The sequence below is a fragment of the Anopheles coluzzii genome, chromosome 2, assembly GCF_943734685.1.
Source record: "Anopheles coluzzii chromosome 2, AcolN3, whole genome shotgun sequence".
NCBI lineage: Eukaryota > Metazoa > Arthropoda > Insecta > Diptera > Culicidae > Anopheles > Anopheles coluzzii.
Genome location: NC_064670.1, coordinates 39,855,575 through 39,881,629, shown reverse-complemented (window position 1 = coordinate 39,881,629; position 26,055 = coordinate 39,855,575). Strand labels below are relative to the sequence as shown.

General features: G+C 45.5%; 7 protein-coding genes across 7 annotated transcripts; 4 read left to right on the top strand and 3 right to left on the bottom strand.

Moving 5' to 3' along the window:
• Positions 1–56: 56 nt before the first annotated feature.
• On the top strand, positions 57–2,320 carry LOC120953104 (alpha-protein kinase 1-like). The gene is made up of 3 exons (XM_040372789.2): positions 57–398; positions 556–614; positions 687–2,320. Exons 1-3 carry the CDS (start codon positions 375–377, stop codon positions 1,486–1,488), a joined length of 885 nt encoding a protein of 294 aa, XP_040228723.2. The 5' UTR covers positions 57–374; the 3' UTR covers positions 1,489–2,320.
• A 60-nt stretch (positions 2,321–2,380) lies between these two features.
• Positions 2,381–3,459, bottom strand: LOC120953105 (uncharacterized). Its single transcript, XM_040372791.2, has 2 exons — positions 3,026–3,459; positions 2,381–2,804 (listed from the first exon to the last, which is right to left on the bottom strand). Exon 2 carries the CDS (start codon positions 2,777–2,779, stop codon positions 2,462–2,464), a length of 318 nt encoding a protein of 105 aa, XP_040228725.1. The 5' UTR covers positions 2,780–2,804; positions 3,026–3,459; the 3' UTR covers positions 2,381–2,461.
• A 2,368-nt stretch (positions 3,460–5,827) lies between these two features.
• Positions 5,828–8,317, top strand: LOC120953498 (uncharacterized). The gene is made up of 3 exons (XM_040373475.2): positions 5,828–5,943; positions 7,554–7,606; positions 7,801–8,317. Exons 1-3 carry the CDS (start codon positions 5,926–5,928, stop codon positions 8,060–8,062), a joined length of 333 nt encoding a protein of 110 aa, XP_040229409.1. The 5' UTR covers positions 5,828–5,925; the 3' UTR covers positions 8,063–8,317.
• Positions 8,318–10,914: 2,597 nt separating this feature from the next.
• On the top strand, positions 10,915–12,033 carry LOC120948882 (transmembrane protein 208). Its single transcript, XM_040365719.2, has 4 exons — positions 10,915–11,044; positions 11,112–11,270; positions 11,336–11,472; positions 11,539–12,033. Exons 1-4 carry the CDS (start codon positions 11,039–11,041, stop codon positions 11,759–11,761), a joined length of 525 nt encoding a protein of 174 aa, XP_040221653.2. The 5' UTR covers positions 10,915–11,038; the 3' UTR covers positions 11,762–12,033.
• LOC120948881 (palmitoyltransferase ZDHHC3) lies at positions 11,962–13,996 on the bottom strand. Its single transcript, XM_040365718.2, has 6 exons — positions 13,592–13,996; positions 13,354–13,397; positions 13,118–13,259; positions 12,536–12,757; positions 12,226–12,438; positions 11,962–12,151 (listed from the first exon to the last, which is right to left on the bottom strand). Exons 1-6 carry the CDS (start codon positions 13,670–13,672, stop codon positions 11,996–11,998), a joined length of 858 nt encoding a protein of 285 aa, XP_040221652.2. The 5' UTR covers positions 13,673–13,996; the 3' UTR covers positions 11,962–11,995.
• A 480-nt stretch (positions 13,997–14,476) lies between these two features.
• LOC120948883 (protein CDV3 homolog) lies at positions 14,477–16,072 on the top strand. The gene is made up of 3 exons (XM_049605130.1): positions 14,477–14,818; positions 14,970–15,260; positions 15,379–16,072. Exons 1-3 carry the CDS (start codon positions 14,645–14,647, stop codon positions 15,607–15,609), a joined length of 696 nt encoding a protein of 231 aa, XP_049461087.1. The 5' UTR covers positions 14,477–14,644; the 3' UTR covers positions 15,610–16,072.
• Positions 16,073–16,191: 119 nt separating this feature from the next.
• LOC120948880 (putative fatty acyl-CoA reductase CG5065) lies at positions 16,192–21,433 on the bottom strand. Its single transcript, XM_040365716.2, has 8 exons — positions 21,128–21,433; positions 18,789–18,871; positions 18,589–18,705; positions 17,789–18,079; positions 17,494–17,707; positions 17,205–17,403; positions 16,896–17,135; positions 16,192–16,806 (listed from the first exon to the last, which is right to left on the bottom strand). The coding sequence occupies exons 1-8, from the start codon at positions 21,132–21,134 to the stop codon at positions 16,434–16,436; spliced, it is 1,524 nt and encodes a 507-aa protein (XP_040221650.2). The 5' UTR covers positions 21,135–21,433; the 3' UTR covers positions 16,192–16,433.
• Between the last annotated feature and the right edge of the window lie 4,622 nt (positions 21,434–26,055).

The window sequence follows — 26,055 nt, the reverse complement described above, 5'->3', positions numbered from 1 at the left end:
CATGGAAAACTAGCCAGAACTCTAGACTGGCCGAACCCGTCTAATTGCCGGTAGGGATGGGCATTATAAATATCTCGACAAATGGTGCATTCTTGGTCATTACGCGTCTGGATGTTTACGGGAGCACCGGTAACCTTCCGCTGAAAGAGCTCTTTGTGGTGGCTTTGTTCGACTGGATAGTGGCAGTGCAGGGAAAGTGAGTGTTTGTTCTGTAAAGAATTGTGTTGTGCGATCGAATCGATCGGTGATTTTGTGCATTCATTCATTGTGTCTACACACAAGTGCCATTGAGACGCTGTTACGCAAAGTGTTGTGAGCTGCGTGATAGGGTGAAGAATTAGGAAAGCGAACGGAATTACTACAAGTGCCACAGAATGATGCAGCCATTAAAGTTGTTGGTAAGATGGTGTGAAGCTCTCTAATTCTTGGGTTTCTTGGGACGACGCTTGGATAGAGTGATGGAGTATGAGTGCTTTTTGGAAGTAGCTGTTGTCTTCTAGTGTCTCCGTTGTTACGTTAATGTTAATGGTGTTATCTATTATTCCACCGTTCCAGTTTGTGCTGTTAGTGTCCAGCGCATCGGTGCGAGCCTTCTGGTGGTCTAGCCCATCGAAGTATGTAACCCTACTGAGATTGTTTCCTTGTACGCTTTATTGTAATGTCACTCCTGTCCTGCCCTTTACCAGTGATCCACCGGTGGCCAGCAAACAGGTGCAGTACGTCCGTGCTTTTACCTACCAACCGGTGGCATTTCCAGCGCACTCTCTCCTAACACCGCCAGCGCCGTACAAATTCATCCAGGCCAGTCCGGCGGCCATTATACCGACGGCCAAACAGATCAACCCGGTACAGCCCACCAGCCAGCAGCCCGTCCAGCCGGTACAGCAGCAGAGCAGCAGTAGTCCGTTCAGTAGCTTCTTCGGCAGTGCTTTCGGAGGGTTTGGCCAACCCGGTACCAGTAACTCCGTCTTGGGAGTTGATCGGTCGAACTCCATCTCCTCAGTCCCATCGTACCAGCAGCAGCAGCAGCAGCAACAGCAGCAGCAGATGCACCAGCAGCAACAGCAACAACATCAGCAACAATTACAGCAAGCCCAACAGCAGCAGCAGCAGCAGCAGCAACAACAACACCAGCAACATCACCAGCAGCAGCAACAGCAGATCGTACCAGTCCTATCCTCACCTCCAGTGACACCCTCACCGAGTGAAGTGCCAAGCGGCAACCAAGGACTACCTCCGGCGGCCGCCTTCTACCAGGGCCAGCAGCATCCGAGCAAGTATCCGTACTTCACGATGGACCAGGTGCAGTACCTGTCCGGGCTGCCTTCCAACACACCGCAGACACCGCAGGTCCAGTTTGTGCCCTGCATGTGCCCGATCGCGGTCAACGTGCAGAGCAACCATGCGGAGCTCGCCGACAAGCGATTAGACGAAACGACCACGACCGATGCGGAAGTGGTCGTGCCGAGCGGTGAAAGTGAAAAGTGAGGCACGTTCTACAGCAGCGAAGAAGCGGAATCGACGCAAGGTGGAGCGCGATGTTGTGAGGGACAAACAAAAGTGTTCTAGTTGTGCTATTTATTTTTGAATGTTTGTTTCACGTTGAAACTGCGAGTTGGTGGAATGAGCAATTCCTTTGAAGGTTTGCGCGGTCAAATCAAATCCCCTTTACCGTACAGTATAGTACCCCCGTGTTATGTACTGACCAAGCCACACCTGATAGATGACTGATTAAATTGATAGTGAGAAGTATAAAAATAAATCAATTATTCTACCGAAAAAAATCCTTCTGCTGCGCTGTTGTGCTTTTACGCTAATTAGAACACGAGGAAAAGCTAATGCTCTCTCATTACTCATCCACCTTCGTTACGCTTCCGAACGTGCAAACGATCTTGGTGGCGTGCTGGAGAAGAATTAATCATTCAATCGACAGGTCCAGGAACGATCGAATCTCACATCTTGTGGTCTACATCTTTCCCAATCTGGGCCCAACATTTCTCTGCCTTGTTAGCCCATTTCTTGGGTCAGTCTTCCACCACTGCATTCCTGATCTGCCACAACTTGGGGTTGGTTTGGTGGTGGGGCGCCTGAGGGAATTAATCATCCTCCGACCGGGCTAATCGATTTACGGTCCGCAAAGCGACCGGCGATCCATCAGCACAGGGCGCAGACAGTAATTGGGCTCCGATCATCAATCATCGATCGTTGACGGAGATCTGTCAATTTGGGTTTGGGCTTGAGGGCGGTTGAGGTTGAATGTATGGCCGTGCTGTGTGCTCCATTTGTTAGCTTCCTCTTGGGACGAGCTTAAGGGTAGGATACATCATTAGCATGTGACTTCTTTCGGAGGAATAGTCCAACGTATGGTGGGAAGCGCGTGTCTTTGCCATTATTTTATTGTAAGGAGAGAAAATACACAGACAGATGAAGCATTTCAAAGCCGTACTAGTGCCAGCCGGTGCTAATCAAAGTTAAACCGACGCTTGCCATCGAACCGGAACCCGTAGGCGGCAGCATTGCGCACGTCCACCAGGGCCGGGTTGCGGTGCGCATAGAAGCTGCCGTGCGCGTGGGCCGGTCGTGAGTTGCCATTCTTCACGCCGTACATCTCGCGCGGGTAGAACGCTTCGAACGTTCCTTTCGGGGGGATAATGTTTGCAATCTCCTTATCGGTTGGATCGTACGATGCGGCGAACTGAAGGGTCTGGATGAGTAGCAGCAGTAGGAGCAGGATGCATGGCCGGGCGCACAATGGACCCGCCATCCAGGACAGTCTCATTGTGGGAGTTCCGTTCTTCTTCCGCCTGAAATGGAACACACACACGTCATTAGGTGGGCCTTGACGATCTAATCCATATCACACAAAACGTTACTCAAGCGATGGTTTCACATTTTTTCGTCACATTTCTCTCTTTGTGTCACTACAGTTTGGTGTCTCGTTACCTGTCCCTTTCAGAGGACTAGCTTTTCTAACATCACTGTCTATATACTCAACCTGCATACCGCACCGAACAGCACCACTTACCGTAAGAAGAGGTTTGGAGGTTAGGGTTTGAACAGTGAAGTCACGCGCCACCGGTTTTGGGAAGAAGTGCCCTGCTAAGCTTCACGAAGCGTTTGATGAGCACCGGCCGGATGCTGCACACTAAAGCTTCACTAAAACCTCAACTCGCTTCGCGGCGAAGCACCCGCAGGGGCCAAAAACGAAGTGGATTGACTACTTTCACTAGACCAACACCACTCTGTGTCTCTGTGTCTCTGTGTGTGATCTCCGTTCCAAAGCGTACGGCCGTGTTGATGATATCTAAGCAGCGGAAGGGAAGCATACCAGCAAAGAGCCATCGTTGCCATGGTGATCTGTGTAAGCACTAGCGTTAGCGTACCCTACTGAAGCGTGTATGGGTGTGCTTTTTGATCGTTCAGCACGCGGGCGCTTCGTTTGACATCATCCTCCCTGCAGCACACAACGATGCGCGGACGCTGCTCGTTAGGGTGAGAAGATCGCTTATAACAACTTAACTTCAGCTGCGGTGTATATGTTTACACTCTTTAGCCATTGTGCGCATTCACCCAAACATAGACAAGCGCGCCTACAACTTCCGCTTCAATCAACCTTTACGCACCCCGAACGCGCTTCGGCGCTAATCTTTCGAACATTCGAGCGGCTGCACACAATTGCAGTTTTACCCACGCGCTTGCACGTGGTTTCCTTCCGAGTTTCCACCGATGTGCACCGATCGATCAGTCGCCCGGCGCCGGCGGGTGTGTGAAAAATTATGTTCATCATGTAAATTTAAAAATTACGGAACCCGCGATCGCACTGTTAAATTGCGCTTAATGCTGCGTGGGGCTGGCGGAAGTTGCTGCGTGCTGTGTACGCACTTTATTAGAATCGATTGTAACATGCGTCAGCAATAAAATGTTTTATTTAGTGTCCAGGAAATCCGCGTAATGAGCTCCGTCTAGTTATGCAACTCTAAAGCACAAAGCATAAAGCACAGCTTAATTATCTCCAGGATCTCTTTCTTATAAAAATGCTGTGTGCGTCACGGTTCTTATTTCGTCTGCAATTAGTTGTACAAAATAGTTGCCGCCAATCGGACGCGACTCGTACAAAATGGTCAATGCGTGTTACAAATGAATGCGCGCAAAAGCGCAAATCATCATAAAACACTGTGTCTACAATCGAAAGCACATCATTAGCCAATGTTTGCTTCATTTGAAGGAATGGGCGCCATAAAAAAAAAAAAACACAGTGAACGCGCGCGCACACATCGTCGACCCAATCAGAGCAAAACATTCGAATTCGTTGGGTTATTGCGAAACTGGTCAGCACAACTTAATTATTCCTTACCTTTGTTTGCTCGGCGATTCGCCATATTTTGGACGAGTTTAAGGTAACGCAAAAGTGCATAATCGGTACAGCCCCTTGCCCGTTTAGATAACCCGTACGATTTGCCTATCGCAAGGTGCTTTCCCTTTCTTTGCAGTGTTCATTTATTGAATGTAAAACATTTGCATAAATGCGGGTGGGGAGGGGAATGGCGGGCCATTCATTCTGTGCTATGTTTGGTGCAATTGTACCACCCGCACAGTAACCTATTGAATCGTCTCTAATAATGTAACTTTACTTTCGTACCGCATAGCCGAAAATTTCCCCATTTCTATGCATCCCTTTTCACTTTTTGCTTTATCCCTGTGGAATGTGCAAATTACTCCAAACCCCCAACCCCCTCAACAGTGATCCTCCAGTTGTGCTGGGCAGTCGTGCTAAATGTACATTTGTGTATAATAATGCATGCACTCTTGAACCATCGCGCCGAGTTTGAACCGCAGCATAATTATGCTGTCAATCAAAAGCAGCTCTACGCGCGGATTTAATCACGCACGCTTTGCCCCGCTTTGCGATAAGCTCGATGGAAAAGTTTATAGAATAAAGAAGTAGGGATTTAGAGATACGGTACTTTTGATGAAAACAGTATAACAATTTTTGTATATTTTCTAAAAACATTATTAATAAAACCGTTCGTTGAACAACTGGGAAAGTCGTGCGAGTTGACTTCTGTTTCACGGGGTTGATTGAATTTTGTGGTTGTTCATTTATTTAAATTATTTATTAGTTTTGTTTTACGTATTTTTCTGATTTATTCTTTGTTATTTTTATTGTTTTTATACATAGCTAAGGCCTTTACTTACCTACTTATATTTTAGATATTTTTTTCTACTAAAGAACTTTTCACTTCATGCACTTCATGCAAACGTTTTGGCTTTTGGCTAATCGTTTGTGCTATCGTTCCTCACTCCCTTTGGGCTACATTACCGGCCCTCCTCAGTCCCCTTTCCCATTATCGCCCCCATATCGCTACCTACAATTGGTGTAAAAAACCATAAACTTTAAACGAAAGCAAGAAAGGCAGAAAGAAAGACACACTTGCAAAATAGCTGCATAGCATTTCCTTAATTTTTCCACGACGTGTGCAAGGATGCGGCATGCATGCACATGCACCCGTTTGGTTTGAGAACGAGTGCATAAGCCATGGTGGCGGCGGCGGCGGCAGCGGCGCCCTTGCATGTTGCACTGCCGCGCGGCGAAGGAAAGCAAGAGACGGCGCGAAAGAAAGTAAGCGTGTGAAGCAGCTGCGCGTGAGCGAGTGAGCGCCAGCCATTCATAATGAGAAGTGTACGATGCGCACACTTGCAGCACACCTTCATCGGGTGCATCGGGTGCATCGATTCTATCTGTCTTCCTTTTTTGGCTGCACCACTTGCCACCGCACTGCACACTGGTTGGTGGGGGTGTTGGATGGCCGTATAAAAAGCAACGCCATATCAGCAAAGGTGTTCATTTATGTATTATCAGTTAGCAGGCAACGAAGTAAACAGTCGTTCGAGATTTCATTACCCTTCCCAATACAAACCTTCACAATGCGGCTCCGATTGGTGGTGAGTGTGGTGGTCGAAGTGTGAACTGGAGTGCAATTAAGCGTGGACAGAGAGAGAGAGAGAGAGAGAGAGAGAGAGAGAGAGAGAGAGAGAGAGAGAGAGAGAGCGAGTTTTCGGGTGCAGTTTTCGGGAGGAGTGTAATACGGGAGTGAATTGTGTACTACAATTCAATTGTTTCATTCGGGGAAGTGGTTGGAAAAGTGTATCAAACTTAGGTGTGATGAAGTGTAACAATCGATACCTTTGAATGTACTTATGTGTGTTTTACAGTGTTTTAGTGGACGATGTTGTATACATTGAACTGTGTTGTGGCTGTGCTATGTGGTTGAATTGATCAATTATGATCAATTAATGGTGAACAATTAAACACAGCGAAATGGCCCGGAACAGGCCAAGCATGAAAATGAGTTCATAATTAGCACAACTGTACAGAATGTAGAAATTTTGCGATATTTGTTACAGTTATTAAACTATTTTCTATATTTACTATTTATAATAGAGACTTTAGGTTGATTTACTTGATTTATCTGTTTAAATTTTGTTACTTTTAATCATGTATGTCTAGTACATTATACTTTCAAATGCCTTTTTATTCTTTATCTTAGGTAAAGAATTTTCTAATCTTTTTATTCAGCTTAGATAATTGGAACTTTAGTAATTATGAACGTTCAAAGTTTTTAAAACATTGGGGGCAAAAATGCTAAAATAACCAAATACGTACACTAAGTACTTGGAGTTCTAGCGTGACTCATAAGCCAAGACACGAACCTTGTTCTTGGTATGATTTATATAGCGCGTGTAATAGAGAAATTCATCCCGGTTCGCTTTCCGGCGCACTAATCACCTTTACTTGTACCATTTCGAAGGCCACAGGCTGTACATGGCATCTTCACACCTTCTCGATGGCAAAGGTGTCAGTTTAATGCCACCATTGACGGTGGTAGATCACCGTACTAAACTGCCGAACTGCCGTTTAACTGGTTGGCAGTACGTTATTTTCCTAATTTTCTTTTTGTGAGAAAATTATTAATGGTACACGGGAGTGTTTTTTTTTTCTCGCTTTCTTTCTCTCTGTACCCGTTGCTTCCTCTGGCGGGAAGATGATCCATTAGTGCCATTTAAGCGGGCATGTAGCCATAGCTCCCCATACATACATTCACGCTGCCGCTCATCATGATCATGATCTTGAGCACAGTTTTTTGAAGGGTTAATGAGCTAACAGAGCGGGCCTGCAGCCAAAGTAATGGTGGTAATTTATTTTATAATTCGTTACCGAAACAAAACAAAAAAAAAAACAACTAACGAGAGGCTATGTTTAATGCAGAAAGAAAGAAAAAAAAAAACAAGCTGCCACATCCAAGACGCAAACATCGCTGAAAAACGATCCATTCAGTAACGTCAAATTGATCGTTTCACGTCGTTTTCACTTTCCTTTTCGTGGACCTGATTCTGCTCCGTTTGGATGTAGTTCGCTATGTGTATCTCACTGGCTAAATGTATTTTCTCTCTTTCCTCGGTTCCATCTGTTTTCACCCTCATCATCGTCGGCGCACTCGGTGCTTCCGAATGTGGCCGTTGCGATCGTTTAACAATCGGTACACGCCCCATAGATCCTAGCGGCATTCATGCTTCTGTTCCTGCTCGTCGAATCTGCCACTGCCGGGTAAGCAAAATGGGCGAATTTTCTCGAACCATCGCCGACGAGGAGAACAGTCGTGTGGTGCGGAAATCAAACACCCAGACACACACACCGCACATTGCACGGGACTGAAACAAAGTCAAATTGTTCACGTTTACCATTATCTTTCCCTTTCCCGCGGCAAACTCCAATGCCCACCACCCCACCCCGTACAACAGCAAACGGCGGAAAATCATCATCCACGTACCGGTCAAAGTGAAGCAGCAGAAGCATGTGCACACGGAAGTGAAAACGGTGCACCACCACCACAAGCCGACGGTGATTAAGGAGGAGAAGATCGTGAAGAAGGAGGTGCACAAGCCGGTCGTGATCAAGGAGGAGGTGGAGCACGAACACTTCCACCATCACTACAAACACGATCATCCCACGTTCGAGATCGACGGCCACGACGCGAACGGACTCGGTTCAAGTCTTATTTGATAAGCCACTCAAAAAAAAACCACAAAAACAAAAACAAAACAACCCCCCCAAATCCCAAACCACTGCCACCGGAGAAACTAATATAATGATAAGGATACATTGAAATTAAAGCAAAACAAAGAGACGTAAGAAGAAAAATCGTTAATAACTGTTTGCAACAAACAAATGAACAACAAAAATAGTAAAAAAAATAATTAAACAACCCCAAAAAAGGGTGGAAAAAAACTCATCTACATAAACATGAATAAAAAAGATGTAAAAAAAATACTACCTCCCCTGTTTGCAGTGCCCCTACTAACTGCACTGTGTTATTACACATTACCCACATTTCCTTGTGGCGATTTTTTTTTCTTGCTGTCTTTTGCATTGTTCCCGATGCTGGCCGTCGCGTTTTCCGCCTTGCACCGACCGCACCCATAAAATCAATTGCATTTGAATTTTCGCGCAGCCAAACATGCGGAAAAAGAAGCATGAGCCCGTGGTGCTATTTCAAAGGTGCTCCCCCGGAAAAGTGATTGGATGGATGGGTTTGGGTTGGTTCGTGATCGTGCGCGGTCGGCACAACAGTGGCGCTATTAGCGCTTTTGAAAGAAAGTATGCACAATGCGAACGGTAAAGCGGTTCGATTTTCGCGCCACTTTTACATCGCCTGTAATTGGTAATCAATCATACGTTGTGTGTGTGTGTGTGTGTGTGTGTGTGTGTGTGTGTGTGTGTGTGTGTGTGTGTGTGTGTGTGTGTGTGTGTGTGTGTGTGTGTGTGTGTGTGTGTGTGTGTGTGTGTGTGTGTGTGTGTGTGTGTGTGTGTGTGTGTGTGTGTGTGTGTGTGTGTGTGTGTGTGAAGGGCGTTCGAGGCTATTCCCGGTCGGAAGTTCATATTTAATATGGTGGTGTACATTTTGTTTCGATAAATTGGAGTTTTAGGTTACGTATGGGTTTGCTTTGCTGTTCGACGAATGTGCATTGTTCGACAATTATTTGTGTATTATTAGCGGCAAATCAAGCCAAATCAAATACAAAAGTTTATTCTTTTTTGTTTAAAACTATGCGCAAAAGTTTACTACGCGTGCATGTAACTTATGAAGTAATTAATCAACCCTTATTACGCTATCGGTTGCGTATGGCTTTTACTGTTAGGGTCAGGAATGTTTCAAGCACCTAATCAGATAGCGAATGATTGCATAAATCATACATTATCAAGCCAGTGGATTTGGTGGTTGATCCATCGTTTTTAGTAATTTGGTCATGCAGTAAACACAAAATGGGTTTAATTGTAAAACAGACATTGTACATTGTTAGCTTGAAAAGTTTTATTTTGATGTTTTGATGGAGACAATACATCAGACAATTCCCAGCTCAGCGAGTTCCTGATGGCTTCGTATAACGGATTTAGCCTCGTTGCACAAGGAGTTGTCCGCTTTGCATAGTTATGTGAAGGTAAGAAAAGGTGAAAGAAATAAAATAAAATCTTCTTAAAATAGAAAATTTAAAATAAAAATAATATACGATGAAGCACAAGCAAGGATTTACAATTCCAATATTCATAGCTGTACTTCACAGAAGCAATTTTGAAAAGTATAGTACAATTGCTCGCCTTAACCGATTTTTGGAAGCAATTTAACGTGTTAATACAAACCGTTAAAAAATATGTGCACATTAAACTCCATTATAACTATAATTAGATAATTTCGTAATGGGAATAGAAGTCATCTCAAGAATCGTTAAATTGATGTTTAATTCTGAATATAATACTTTTTACCATCCAATTAATCAATACCTCTTCTATTTGGCGTAACGTCGTATGCGGACATGCCGGCCTATCCAGGCTTTCGAGACTTATTAAGTACCACGCAGCCGTATTGCTACGGGGAAACGTTCCATACAGGGTTTTACAAGTCAGAATCGAATGTCAGCAAAACAATTTCAGAAGCTCAAGATGCAGTTTAGCTGTCAAACGTTGTTGTTTCACCGCACCGAGGCTATTTTCAATAGCGCAATTTGATTTTTAAATCGTTCTGGCGATTTTCTGTGCAAAAAGCTACATAAACATTGTACATGTTTACATACGCAAGTGCTCGTAGCTTTTTGCACAGAAACACTCATTTTTTACAATAAATACGTAATGTTTCATAAATATAACGCTAGAAATGCACTAAATAATTGATTTGTATACAAATAATCTCAAAATTCGTGTTTGAATTTGCAAAACGATGCGAAAGGCCTCTAAAAAAACAACTTGAACGATTTAAAAATCAAATTGCGCTATTGAAAATAGCCTCGGTGCGGTGAAACAACAACGTTTGACAGCTAAACTGCATCTTGAGCTTCTGAAATTGTTTTGCTGACATTCTATTCTGACTTGTAAAACCTTGTAAGAGCCATGAACCCACGACGGGCATGTTACTAGGTCGCACGGGTCAATGACTGTGCTACGGGACCTATAATCAATAATACCTGGAATTAATGGAAAGTTGTACAATAAATTATATTGTTTGCATTGAACATTCAAATCTATCTGCCGTGGTAAAAAAAGCAGTATAAAAAAGGGCTTTTAACGGCTTAACAGTGTTGAGTCTTGATCAAGCACGTGTTTCATTTGCGCCCTCGTTCACGCTGGGCACGGATAATCGGGGATGTGTCGATTACCCTTTTCGCACCCCTATCCGGCAAAGTGGTTATCACTTTGTCCAACCGTTCACCAAATTGTTTATTATTTGGTTGTAATACGTTTTGTTTTAAATAAAAATTACTATTTTTTGTTTGTTTATCATCGGGTAATTATAAAACGAAAATATGCTTTATAAACACTTCAGTATGTTAGTCCGTGCTGAATCTCGTTATGCCGCCTGTGTGTACACGATTTGACAGTAAAGTGACGATGTGTTTTGACTCGGCAACTACGAAAGCACCAGCCGAGGGAGCATAGAGAGAAAAAAATACACACTCACTGCATTGAACAAATTAAAATATCTGCACCATGTCGGTAGGTAAAGGGTACAGAAACGTTGAATTAAACTCACACAATATAACCAACACAATCACTCCCCCAGCAACAGCAACCACCGAAAAAGAAAGCTACCAAGGGCAACAAACAGATCGTGGAGGAAAATGTGGCCACGGTTAAGTTTTACCGCAACATGTCGCTCATTGCCACCGCGGTGCAGTTTCTTGGGTTTGCCGTGTATGCGGAGCTGTCCACACTGGCAGTGGTATGGTTGGATTACGGTTACTCTCTCATTACAAGGCATGTAACTTCAACTTTAACCCATTGCAGGTCATGACTGTCCTGTGCGTCGTAGCGCATGTGGCCAGCTATTACTTTATGGCGTTGATCAGCAAACCAAAACTTACCGAAAAGGGAGACATCATCGAGACGGGTACGGACCTCAACATTGAGGGAGGCATCACGGAGTAAGTGGCTTTCGGGTTGAATGGTATTTAAGTTCCGCCTACTGAGCATTTAATTTCCCACCACAGACACGTGAAAGACATCGTGATCCTGACGGCCGGTACGCAGCTTGTATCCATGCTGTCGGAATTCTTCTGGCTGCTGATGCTGCTGCTCCCGATTCGGGCCGGCTGGCTGTTGTGGCAAACGGTGGGAAAACAGTTCTTCCAGGGAGATGCGGCAGAGGAGGCTCCTGTCAATGAGAAGAAGCAAAAGAAGCTAATGCGAAAGATGAACCGAGCGCGGCAGTGACATTAATCGTGACATGATGGTAGGAGGCTGTTGGAACGGTCTACAACAGCCACATCGCAGCAGTGTCCATTCATTGTAAGAAAATCAACACCATCTTCAACCAGCAAACCATTCACCGGAAGAAGGCTCACGTGGTGCTGGTCCACAACACTGGAGCAGTGTGTGTGTGTATTCATCGTCTTACTGTTAAGCGCGACCTCTTGTTTTATGTTGAGTGTGGTTTTTTTGTTTTATTTAGACTGAATATAAATAATTTTCATGCTTTGCTCTGAGCGGCTGCGTAAACGGTGAAAACCATGCTAGCGAAAAGTGACCAAACACTGCCTGGAAGCTTTTCCAGCGCGATTTCTTCACCCAGCGGGCTTCCTCCTTTTTCAGCTGCTCTATGCCCTGCGTGAAAGAAAGGAGAATTGAAATATTAGCAGCTATCTGCTTAAATAAGAGGATTAAGTGTGCCGCCGTACCGTTTCATCCGTCCATATTGCGTTCAGCTGGGTGCCGAGCATGATCATCGTGAAGACGGCAAACAGTAGCGCTTCCAGTATGAGGAAGAGCAACAGTATCACGGTGGCCGGTGGCGAATAGTTGGAACACTCTCTCCACTCGTTTTTGATGCACAGGCAGAACTGATTTACGGCCAGAAATATCGAATGGATGGAAATGAATGCGATGTAAAACTGTTGTGTGTATTGGAGAAAAAGGAAAAAAAGTAGACCAACGATTAATTGATGCGATTTGCGTTGGGATATTTACAGCCGGTGTGCCCCCTCTTACCGTAAAAAGTACGAAAAACTTCTGATTGTTCTCCCCGACGCAATTGTTTATCCACGGACAGTGGTGGTCCATCTTGCGTATGCACCGCTGGCAGACGGAACAGTGGTGGGCACGCTCCGGCTTAATACTGCAGCATTTGGGACATTTGAAAAACACCTGCCCCTCCTGGTAGCCGAGCTGCTGGATCATTTCCTTCGTGGCGTTTCCTTTCGGTACGGCACCCTTGGAAGGAGCAAAACGGGGAGGCTATTAGGATATGTTTGCAACGGTTTCCAAAAAACGTGTTTCAGGCCAAACCACATCGATCAAATAATGACTAATCATGAAGGTGGCGTATTTTCTTATCAGCGCGCTTCCGCAGACTCGCTTATCGGCATTGAATCGCTAGCCAAAAGCCCTATGCTGTTTACTAAAACGTGAACTCATGCGGAAACGATAAAAAATTAAATCCTCCAGCACGGGAGCACAATACTTAAGTATCTAATGCTTAAATCATTCAAATGGGGTGTGTAGCAACATTTGTGCCCGATTGGCCGCCTGGTACGGTGGAATGCAGTAATTCCCATTCCTTGGCTCACTCACCGGATCGGACAGCATGGTACGCAGGTGTGATGCAAACGCCAGGAACGAGCCCGTGTTAAAGATAATAAAGTTAATGTACCGATAGGCCTTGTAAGGATGGGGCAGCAGGATCACCATTGTGACGACGAATTCCGCATACAATCTGCAACAGCAAAAGTGGATGGTTTGTTATTTTTGTTTTATTCACTGTCCTCAATCGTCCATTTAATTTGAAAACCGCGGCAAACGACACTTACATTAAACCCCACGTTAAAACGGCACAGATAATGCCGCAAATGTCCTGAAAAGGGGAGACAGAGAGAGAGAAAAAAACAGGATCATACAATATTAATAGCCGTACAAAGGTGGCTGGCGTACACGGAATGCGGCATTCCATCGATCATGGGAGGGCTGGAGAGTGGGAGGCAATTGAATAAGGGTCAGCAGAGGAAAGGGTGGGAAGAAGCTCGCAAAAAACAATTCACAAAACGGTACCTGTACACACCAAACGCGTCCGCCGCAGCAGCGGTTTTGCGTTTCCTTCTCGTTCCTCATCAGCATGTACTCGTACTCCATCGTTCGCGGAGACGGGAGAGGCGGGAGACGGTAGCAGCACCAAGATCCGGCCACCTATCCTCCAGACGAACTATGGTGCAGCAGCAGCACCCACCGGAAGGGAATTGCAGCCAACCACCACCACCACCCACCAGTGAAACGATTCTTGAACACACCGTAAATCAATCGATAGTACGCGGGCTGGGACGGAGAACGCAAAAATCGTTGCACATTCTGTAGGGTTTCGTGTTTTTCTTTGCTCTGGCGTATCGATAGTGAGTGTGTATATACGCAGGACAGGGCGCGCGCGGGTGGGTGGTGCGCGGTGTTTGCGGGTGTCGTCAAATCATGTAAGTTTTTCTTCTGTCAGACGCACGGTGGGAAAGGCGCATGAAAACCGTGGAAAGATTAGAAAAAAAGGTAATTTAATTATAATACCTTAATCATGGGTTCTAATTAGCTTAAAAGGGGATAAACAAGCGATAAATAGCAAGCAATGCGATTTCTTCTAAAGAGAAAGAATTATTCACACACACAGAGGGCATTTTACTCTTTGGTTAGAGCTCTGCGCCGACAACATTATGCTGGTAACCATCGATTTTGGCACTTTTTGTCCAGTTTCATCACATTTGATTTTGTCAAACAATTATACGAGTCAATGTTTGACCTAGCTACATCAAAACAATGTGAAAAATGTTGCAAATCGTTTGCACAGTTTCGTTGAAGCGCGAAAAAACAACCTTTGGTCGCTGTCTGCCATCGAAGCGCACCGTATGATCCAGCCTGGCCCGGCTCAAAACCAGCAATGCAGCGGACTTTGACAGCCGAGCGCACGTTGTGTCATTCGTCTCCGTTTTCCACCCATCATTCGCTCGCCCGTTTCCAGCCGCGAGGAAAATCCACGAGGAATTTCGTCTTTTGCGGAAAAGCAAGCGGTGCCCGTCTTTTTGCCGTACGTGCGGAACCCAAGTAGCTAGTGTGCATCGCATCGTCATGGCGGATCTGGATGATTTCTTCGCCAAGAAGGACAAAAAGAAGGGCAAGGCGAAAAAGTTTGGCACCGCCGAGGAGATAGCCAAGCAGCTAGATGACACGTCGAAGAAGGTCGTCGAAAGTAAGATGAAGCTGCGGCCGGTGGATTCGGATGGCAAACACGATCCCAACGAGGTGAGTGAGTGGCCGGTTGCGATTGGTGGCCGGTGTCTTCCCGTTTGCGGGAACAGGACAGTGCTAATGTTGTGAACCTGTGCACAGACCGAACCCATGCTGCTGCTGCTGCAAGATATCATATGGCATTCCGTTTTTTTTTTTTTTGCAGCCGGAAGACGAGTGGAAGGTGTTCGAGGAGACGAAGAAGGACTACAGCGGACTGAAATTGGCACAGCTGAATATAGACGACGATGCGAACCATCACGATTCGGAGAACTCGGGCGGCATGCACGATCCGTCCTACGATGGAGAGGGCCGGGAAGGCGAAGAGCGCGATCCAAACAAACCGTGGATGAAAAAGGATGCCGCGAATGCAGCGAAGAAGGAGAAGGCTGCACCGGCCCCGGAGGCTCCAGCAACCACAAGCAATATTTATATCAGTCCAGCAATGAAAAGTCTCGTAAGTGTGACTATACGGGGAACGTTCTCGAATATCGGGCCTCCTACCCACCCACCACTGCTGCTCAAATGCAACCCCCATTCTTACCCATCCGCCCATTGTTCGCACCCTTTTCCAGATGGCAAAACAGAAACAGAAGAAAGGCATCGCGCCGGATCTACAGAGCGAGGAGTACTTCCCGACGCTGGGCCAGGAAAAGCCGGCTGAAGCCCCCAAACCGCCGAAAGTGGACCCGTCGTTCGAGGAGGTGAAGCACGGCGTGCGGGCGAAAACGGTCGAACAGTCCTCAACCAGCGGCCAGATCAGTATCGGCAACCGGTTCAACTCATTGAACAACGATGCGAGCTAGGGACCAAGTTCCGCGGGCCGCCCAGTATCGTTTTAAACTTTTATACAACTACCGTGCTACACACTACTACTGCTGCTGCATCAATATATGTTGCGCGCCGCCTACTACGTTCTCGTACTCTCTCTCTCTCACCCTCTCTGTTAACTGCATTTGGGTCGGTGCCTTGGGTCGTTCCGTTTGAGAGCCGCCGGATGGAATTTGTGTAGGAGTTTTCCTTTTGTTTTCGTTTCTCATCTGCTTTTTGTTTATTGTTCCCTGCCCCAGACCAGCCAGTACGGCTCCTTTGATCGTTGTGCATGTGTGTGTCATGCGAGCCTGATTTCGATTTGTATCCTGAACAATTGCTGCACTGTTGCCGAGCGAGTGCACGATTGGCTGTGGCTGAACGACTGCCCTACTGCCCCCGAGTTTGTATAAATTGCAACTACAAATGAAATAAAATCGTAAAAAGGGAACCTCGGAACTGCCTTGTAATCGCTAAAACAATCACACATACCCGTAGGCGCGAAAAGATTGAGAAGGAAAGCATTTTTTACCACCACAAGTTCGCTGTACGGAAATAACGTTCCCACCTCCAGCAACTATTTTTGTTAGCTTACTTTATTAATCTGATCGGTTTGACACGAGTAACAACACGGGAGAAAACTAATATCAAACAAAAAAAAGGACACACACTCAATAGAAAAGAAGCACCACGTGCGAAGCTACGTGAAGCCTAACGAAACCCAGTTTCCCAGTTGAGTATTTTCTCCCTTGCTCCCTGCTTCGACGGTGCGGGAAAAGGGGCCGCTAAGGACATTGGAAAGGGACATGGCCATTATGGCCTATGCCCAGCCGAGCATCTCGTACACCGGGGCCCTCAGCCCGGTCAGCGTGAGGAATAGCCACACCAAACCGTAGAGCAGGAATGCCTTCGCCACCTTATCCAGCACGTACAGACACTTGAGCTGGATGCGTGCCTTGGGCAAGGTGGACAGCGGTTCCCTCATGCAGAACTGCCGCCCGCCCAGAATGATCCGCCGCAGGTAGTCCTTCGTGTCGATCGCATCCACGTCCATCGTGAAGATGGTGTTATCCTCCGGCGAGAGATGCTTCGCTATCGCTTGATACTGGTGCGACTTAAAGTCCCACTGCCGGGTGGTGAAGAACTGCAGCAAGCTAAGCCCCTCCGAGACCATGTTCTGTATGCGGCACATGCTGGAGAACGAAAGCGGGAAGGGCAAAACAAAAAAACAGTTATAAAAACCTCCCGAATTGCGCCGAAATTGCTAAATGAAGCCACTTACAATCGCTTCTGGCCGAAGCAAAGCATCAGAAAGTCGATGAAGTAAGCGGGCAGCCAGTGGAACAGCAGAACGCAGATATTGTGGTACGTTTTGTTCATTGTAATGTCGCCGTCAGGGTACCAGACGCCGGCCTCGAACGGATACTCGTAGGCGGTCGCCTTGCCCAGATCCAGCACCTCCTTCCAGGTGGTTCGCTTCGTCTCGCGGCAAGTAATGTTGTACACCGGTATTTCCTTCGGCCTGTTACAAAGAAGAACATGAGTCGTTAGCATGTGTGAAACTGAACTGCTTCTCTCCTTGCCAACTTACATCTCCTCCATCTGGCCCAGGGTGTAGGCGATCGTGATCAGCCCATTGATGGCCAGATCGACGGGGATGACTTCCGCGTTGTATTCCCCGTTGCACAACATCGACCGGATGATGCCCTTGCCACCGGCCACCATGATGCCGACGGGACCGTTCAAACTGTCCACCCATCCTTCGACTGGTTCCGCATTGGCAGGGCACACTGGAATGAGAGAGGGAGAGAAAAAGCGGACATTCGTTTGTTTTGTGGAAGATCGATCTTGAAGCCTCTCCGAGGACATTGTACACTTACCGATGCTGGGCCGGACGATGCAAACACGCAGCTTGGAATAGGTGTCGCGCACCAGCATTTCCGCCAGCCGCTTCGAATAGGTGTAGGTGTTCGGATGGGGCGTGAGCAAGTTCGGTGTGATCATGTCGAGCGCCTTCTCATCCATCCACTCCACGGTACGCATCAGATCGTACGGATTGTGATGGAAGTCGTGCACCTTCTCGGTGAGTACTTCCTGCGCATTGGGGGAGGGGAATGGAACAAATTGAATTAGTAAAACCGGGCTTCGGTTCCGGACAGACCGTGCAGATCTCACCTTATCGCAGTAGCAGAATGCCGTGGACAAGTGTAGCAGCGCCTTCAGGCGCTTCATCTGCAGGCAGAGATCGAGGATACGCTTCGTGCCGATCGTGTTCATCTCGATCGCATCCTTCAGCCGCGCTTCGAGCTTCAGTGTGGCCGCACAGTGGAACACGATCTCGGCCGTGTCGATCAGCAGCTGCTCGTGCTCCGGGCTGATGCCGAGCTTGTCGCTCGTCACATCGCCCGGTATCGGGACGAGCTTCTTGTACACTTCCGGCTTTTCCTCCCGGATGCGCTTGAAAACCTGCAGCCGAAACAGAAACAGAGCATTTGGGCGGTGAGTTAATCGGTGATCGTTGCAATTATTGCAATCTAAGCATTCAAATCGCGGCATCAACATGATTCTCTTAATCGAGGCGGATCTTAATTAATCTTGAGCTTTGTTCATGGCTTCAATTATTCCTCTCTCACACACACAAACACGAAGCAATTGAAACCCGTCATGGTGGCATGGGTTTCATACAGCACGGGCCAAATCGATCGTACCACGACGTACTTGCTCGATGAGGTACGCATGATGAAGTGTTTTTTGTTGTTGTTTGATGTACCCCTTTTGCCCTTCAAAGCCACAGGTGCCCCCGTGCGGAGCCAAAAGATCATCCTTTCCCAGTGCCCCCATTGACGTCAAGCGGGGCCTGGCCCGCCATGAATTAAGCCATCATTCTCCTCCCGTTGCTCAAGGTGCGTTATTTAATCATCTCGCACAGCAATGCTCTGTGGAACGGTGTAATTGCGATAGCATTCGTTACTTACCGGTAGCTTGAGCCAATCCTCAATACGTGTTTGTGGCGATTTGCCGCGCTTCGGTCGCATCAGGACGTAAATGCGCTCCAGGTCGGAGCAGGAGTAGAGCAGCTTTTCCAACAGCACCTAGGGAACCGATTTACCAGTTAAATGAGGCATCTCGTGGGAAGGTTGTCAGAAGGATTTATCGCAGGAGGAGGATCACTTACCTTGCCCATGAAACCGGATCCACCGGTGACGAAGATCGTTTTTCCAGTGTACCATGTTTGGACTGGTGTTTTCTTTACCAAATCTGGAATAGAAGATAAAATTGACTCTCAGAATTGTATGTTTCAATTAAATTGATTCTTTTACAATTGCGGCAAACTATCATGTTTGCATACAACAATAAGAATTTTCATCTCAACATATTGGAGTCTTTTCTCTTACGATAATCCATTCTAGAGACATAAATTTGCTTGTTCGAGCAGTCGGAATATTCCAATACATTTGTATTAGCAGTCCATGTAACAAATACTTATTTCCGATTTACAAAGCTTTCGAGGTTAGCCTGCGGAGTATCGTTTAACAATTTACAATTTTAGTAATTAGAATTATATTGAATTAATTAATTTCCATCACTAGTATTCAAAAAATTTCCAATTCAAACTTTTTTTTAATAATTCAGTACAGGGTTTCCCACGACTTATTGGTCAGTTCACATGATTTTTTGGTGCGTTCCCACGATTTTTTGATCGTATCCCATAGATTTTTGGTTCGTTCCCATAGTTTATTGGTATTTTCCAATTGGATATCAATACAATTGGAACAAACAATTCTGGAAAACGGCCAAAAAATCATGGGAACGCAGCAAAAAATATGGGATCCCACCAAAAATTGTTTGATTAATCTGTATAATATATTAATCTTCATAATTTCAAATCATTCTTCCTTTATGTTTACAATATGTAGATATTAATGTCCCATGGTCGTCAACTCGAACGACTCAATATCCTGCCCGTCATGGGTTCAAGCCTAGAATATACCGTCACCCCATAGCAAGGATTTGACTATTCGGCTGCGTGGTAATGAATTAAGTCTCGAAAGTCTGTATAGGCCGGCATGTCCGTAGGAGGTAGGACGTTACGCGAAATAGAAGAAGAAGAAGGTAATATTTATGTAGAATGAATAATAAGACACTTTGTCGGGCGAATACACTGGTTATTCAATCTCAGGAAGCACCCCGCATCATTATTTTTGGTATTATGTTTAGCTTGGAACGTACAGTTCTTATGCATTGACAGGATTAGGAAATTAATACGTCGAGTAAAAATAATATTAACCAATTATTTTTGTTTTTTTATTTTTATATCCAATAATCTTCAATCATTGAGCTCAACTTTCACCTTAATCTCAAAAGATAAAACACGACGGAACTTAATGAACCCATTCCGCTTAAATTATCTCCTCGTGGCAGACCACAACGTAACGATCACACACGTGAACTTTCCCGCGCACTGCTGACCGGAAAGAGCGTATAATTTATTGCGTACATTTTTATTCCGCTGCCCAAAAGCACCGGACGCAAAAGTGATTACTGCCACATCAGTGCCCTGTTCAGATGGATCAGGTTCATTTTTAAGGTCGGAAGAACGCAAACGCAAATAAAGCAAAAATTGCCCGTAATCTGTCACTGCTGTCACTATAAAAAAAACGAGCTACTTGCTGGAACCTTCTCGTGGATTTGCAACTACAAAAAAAGAATCACTCACAGATGGACTAGAATTTGACCTTCTTGAGAGGGTGTTACGTCGCTGTCGGTGGTGCAGAAACAAACACAAAAAAAAACGAACCTCAAGGGTATTAGGGCGATTTCCACGGCGTACGGCGAATTTTTCCCACCGAAACGAAAGTGAGCGCGCGGAGCTTTTCGACCATTGGATATCGGCCCGTGCCCTGTCTTCCTATGCGCAATAGCACGGCACGCCAGCTCATAACGCAACGTCAGCGGTGCTGTTCGCCATGCGCATATGCGCAAGCGGTCCCAAGGAAGGTCAATACGCAGCGCAGTGTTCTGTACTTGCGGCGATGCGTAGTGGGGGGGTTAGTACATCACACTTAAGACACCCGCCATACGCAAACCGTACGCAAAGACTTTTCCAGACTTTTCCGCTCCGTTCACGCATGCAAACACTGGCGAGCGATCACGCATCCGGTCGCGTCGCGTTCTAAAGCCGTTGGACGACAACAGCATGCGCAACGAACACGTTTTGCGCGTTGACACCAGAGTCGCGAGGGTTCAAAGCACGGACCATTTTGTTCGGGTGATTTATGACGGCGCAACTTTTGCCGGCCCTTTCCCTTCGCCGTGCACTGGCTCCATGCCTGTCTCCGCTGGCAGTGCTGTCACGAAGAACTGTTTTAAACATTCGTTTTTAACAAACACACACCCCTGTTATATCTCGTTGCGAAGATGACTCTACACAGCAGTGCTTCATGATTGTTGCTGCTTCTCCAGCAAAGGTTGCCGTTGGCAACTGGGAACAAAAACTCAAACGGATAGCTTTACCTTTCATTTTTGGAGAGCAAATCTCTGCTTTGCGGAGGTATTGGGTAGTAGCGAATGATTTCACACAAAAATTAGCCACTAAACACCAAACTTTTTGGACACCTGTTCGCTCGCAGCACGAGGTTGATTAATTGGTTTCGACGGCACAACAACAACAACAACAGCAGCAATAATAACAACGGTACACGAGTAGCACAGTACACACGCGACGGCGGTACGCGAACGACGACGAGTCTCCCCAACACGATGCTCCGGTTCCTCCAAGCTCCAAGCGTAGACTGCTGGCACTGCGCGGCCCGTTCGCTAAGTCTATGACTATCGTTAGTGCCCCCCGAAAAAAACCACAGCTGAGTGGAGTTCCTTCGTTGCGATGGATGGCGATGGTAGGGGTTGCTGCACAAGGGTCAATCGCAGCAGGCGCATCTGTGGCTCGTTGGTTTGCCTGTGAAGCTCTACCTCAGCCGCCACAAAGCCGCAGCCGAACAGATGGAGAGAAAGCCCACTCAGTGCGGGTGCGTGCACTCTAGATCAAATTGGAACTCATGCTCTGTCCGAGTAATTAGACTGCGTTAGAAACGCTTTAACGTACGGCTGTTGTTAATCATCATTAGACTCTGCGGAAAGTTCATAGTGTCCAGTATTGTCCAGCCAATACTGTACTCGTTATACGGCGCTGCTCGCTGGAACTCAACTGCTCCGAACTAGAGTGTGAGCACATTCCACATCAGACGAGCTGCGGAGCTACGGAGACGAGATCAAATCATTCGCCACCATCTTGCAGTCTCTCCGAAATCTGAGCAAACTCCATCGCTTTACGTAATAGTCCCAAAAAAAAAACAAAAAAAATGGTTTACCATTTCACCAACACCAGCGCGACGAGGCTTCGGCACTTCAGACCCCAGTTTGTTGGGCCACGCGCTCAAAAACAGCTTCACGCTGGTGGCCCTGAAAAATGCAAAGAAACGCGCCCCTTCTTGGCTGGGCTGACGGGCTCGGATGGCGGGAGCTGAAAGCATACACACACACGCTTGGGGACGGTACAGATTTGTGGCCGCTTTTGACCCGGTTGTTTCGAGCACGCAACGGCGGTACGGGGGCATTGCGCAACAACACACTCACTCTGCCCCGTCCTCAGTGAAGTGTGATTGAAATATTCGAATAATTCATCGTGCCGTCATTGGAAAAGTTTGGACATGCGTGTGTGTGTGTGTGTTTTTGTTGCGATGAGTGCACTTCTACTAAACCGAACAAACCCGCGCAAAGGAACCCGCCAAGGACGTATCTAAGAGACCAGCATCATTTGCATCTGCGATCAGGCATATCAGGTTGAGGACATCTTATCGCTCTTTTAATGGCGCTTGAAGTCTCTTCTCCGGATGGGGAAAACCCCGAGATAAGCCTCTCAAACCGGAATACCTAACCCCAAATCGATCGGGCTCGAGTTGCGGCATCAGATGCAGCCCGAAACTAGAACATAAACATCCTGTCCTTTCTGTGGACAGGAAAACCTGTTTCCACTAGCAACGAGACGCACAAGAGCGTAGCGTTTGATTGCACGCGCCACCACCAACACAGTAGGCGGCTTGGTGTTTGGCAGCAAATCGCGTGCATAGAAAGGGAAACTGTCGGCGCTGGGTACGGTGGACTGCTGTGTTGTGGACTACGTTCTCCACCGACTGTGCACCAGAAGATTCCGGCACAAGAAGTTGGAGCTTGTGTTTTAAAACCCGTTTCCCCAGTCCGGGGCTATAGTCGGGCCTGTAATCCGGCAGGGCTTAACGAAAGATTCAAATCGTAAGGTAAAAGGTATTTCGAAGCTGAATTGGGTGTTTATTGCATAATTTCAGCGATCGATTGTGTTTTTGGACTTACGGTGGTATGAGGGAGGGGATATGATGAGGGGGGGGGTATATTTATGCCTCAAGATGCAGAGGGGTGGAAAACGTTTGAAGTGAAGCATGCAAAACAGGTGCGAAGCCGTTATCGTTATTAGGACCTATTAAATGGGAGTTGACCCGATAATCCCTCGCAAAAACGATCGTGCAATAGCAACCGCTTATTACACTTTTTTATTGGATTTTACTATTTATTATGTACAATAAAAAAATATGAACAATAAGATGCATCCAACACTAATGAAACCTTTGGCGTTGATACCTTGGGGAGTATTTTTAGGTCCAAAATTCAAGCTCCATAAGAATCAAAAATTCAAAAATTTGTAGTCATTTTTGCCTTCCCCTTCGCACGATCAGTATAGAGCAGATCGAGAGGGAAATGAATTTAAAAATACCTTTCGAAACAAGTTTTTCGGGGGCAGTTTTCGGGCAAAGCTGAATTTGAAATGCATTTGAATATATCGTACCGTTGGAGCTGGAAGTTGTCTGACCGGACTGCTTGCATAATTGTTGCTCGGGGACGGCATCGAAAGCTTTCGCTATTGCAACTCAGCCGCTGTACTTTTTTGATGGTTCTATTAGTGCGTGATGATTGTTGGTGGTGCACCCTTGCCAATAAATCATTGATCATCCGTCAAAGGGGAAGATGATGAACGTCGAGCTATTGTAAATATGTTCATCATCTTCTACCTCTGGATGATAGTCTGCCTTTATGATGATAAATCGATGCCCATCTGCCGGATGGCTGCCGAATATTTTAAACTTATTTGCGACTTCCATTTTGGAGAGTTCACAGTCACGGACGGGGAATAAATTACGCGGTGACAAACGCATTTCGTTTGGCTGCTTTGCACAAAACGGCCGGTAGACGTACTCATCTTCCAAGCTATACAAATCAGGTCTAGGTCGTTCAGTGCGTCTTCGTACAAGCCCCGATCACCCATAAAACATACCGCAAAACCACAACGCACGATGTTCAATGCGCTTGTTTGGCTTAAGATCGAGAGCGTTTCGATTCCGCATTGGGCAGTTTACGATCGTTCCGCCTGTTAGTCAACAGCGTTCATGTGGTGACTTGCTCAGCAGACTCGCTCAAACTCCTGCAGCATTATGCAATGCGCACGGGTTTAAAATATTGTGGCCCAACCGAATGCACCACCACCGCACACGAATGGCTGTTTTCCATTTAAATGACACCGATAAGCGGGCCTATGCCTGCCTCTTCGGAATCGATCTAATGCAGTCTTGGTGCCGTTCGTAACGCTGTGCTTTTAACGCTAACGCGATGGGGGGTTTGAAAGATGTCACCGTGTGGTAAAGAATGTTTGTTCCCTTCTCCGAGCGATGGAGCGCCGCACGATCGTTCGTCGGTGCATAACAGCAAGCGAAAAGATATTTCCGTAAGCTTTTCACAGGTGGACCAGATTGAATGGTGCTAGCAGCTGGTGGGGGATGTGGCTTAAGCAACATATTCGGGGCGACTATGGGCTTCGAACGACGAGATCCGTTCGCCGCGGCTGTCAGAAGGCGCTCACTTGGCGCTCAATTTTAAAATAACGTACCATTGAGAGACCGTAAGAAGCGCGCGAAAGAATGAGTTCTACCTGCCGGGGTCGAACGTTCCCGTTTGTATGGGGAGAAATCCGCGAGGTTTTGCGCTGCGGATTTGGAACGAATGTTGTTTTCAATGTAACGTTTTGCTTCAAATTTTGCTTTAAATGATTGAAGGGAATTGAACTTAGAGGTATGTCACATTTTGAAAATGTTTTGTGATCTATTTCCAATAAAAAAAGTTTTCATCAGTTTTAAAAATTTATATAAAAACATAAAATATATCGGAATATAAATATACATACAAATATCTATAATAATAAAGTTATATAAATATATATTATATATATAAATATATAAATAAATAAATAAATATATATATATATATATATATATATATATATATATATATATATATATATATATATATATATATATATATATATATATATATATATATATATATATATATATATATATATATATATATATATATATATATATATATATATATAAATTTAATATAAAAATATCGCAAAACATTTTCACCATATAAATAACGTTTATAACTCTTTTAAATAAAATCAATCAGTATTTTTATACATTTTTATAAAGTAAATCCAATCTTGTCGTCCCTTCTAAATTTGAAATAAGTTAAATTTAAATTTCAAGAAAGTGTGTCAAGCTGCCTTCTAATTGATAACAAATCATCCAATAATGATGTAACGAATGAAATCCAATACCAACGGCAAAAAAATCAAAATTCAAAACATGACCATCCTTGAATCGTAGATATAAACGTCTTTAAATGCTTGACAGTTGTATCTCATGATTCTCATTCTCTCATGAGCGTCGAACGGATTTCGTCGTTCGAAGCCGGTACTCGCCCCGATTAAGACACATGATCGTATATTGATCAATCGAATGAGGAAAAATATTCACCTTACCATGTTGAAATGTATAGGAGAAATTATTAAAATATATATGATTTTGTTTTATTTAGGAGGGAATATAAAAAATTTGTTACAATATGTCTTGTTCAATTCCAACTGCAAAAATATCTTTCAATAACATTTTCATTCCCTAATGCATCAATTTGATTGCTCATTTTCGCTCCATTCCTCCAAGCGGTGCCTTGCGATTGCGGAAGCTGATCGACACTTCTCTAATTACACGATCTCAACGGCGCGGTGACATAATTAGACGCCAAACCCACACCACTAATCGACAGATAATTGGGAAAGTTCGGAAAACCTGCAAATGGTCTCCCTAACGTTACGTCAATCTGCTTACAATGTGCTGCTAAACTTTTGGAGGATGAACGATTTATTGTTAGCGCAAACGATTTGACTTGACTTGGCTTAAGGTTGGCAAAACAATGGATTAATTGTTTGGCTTTGAGGTCGGATCAGTTGGGCTTAAAATGTTGCCATTTTTTTTTTGCTTTTCTTAAGCAGCTACGACATTATCAACTCATCTTTT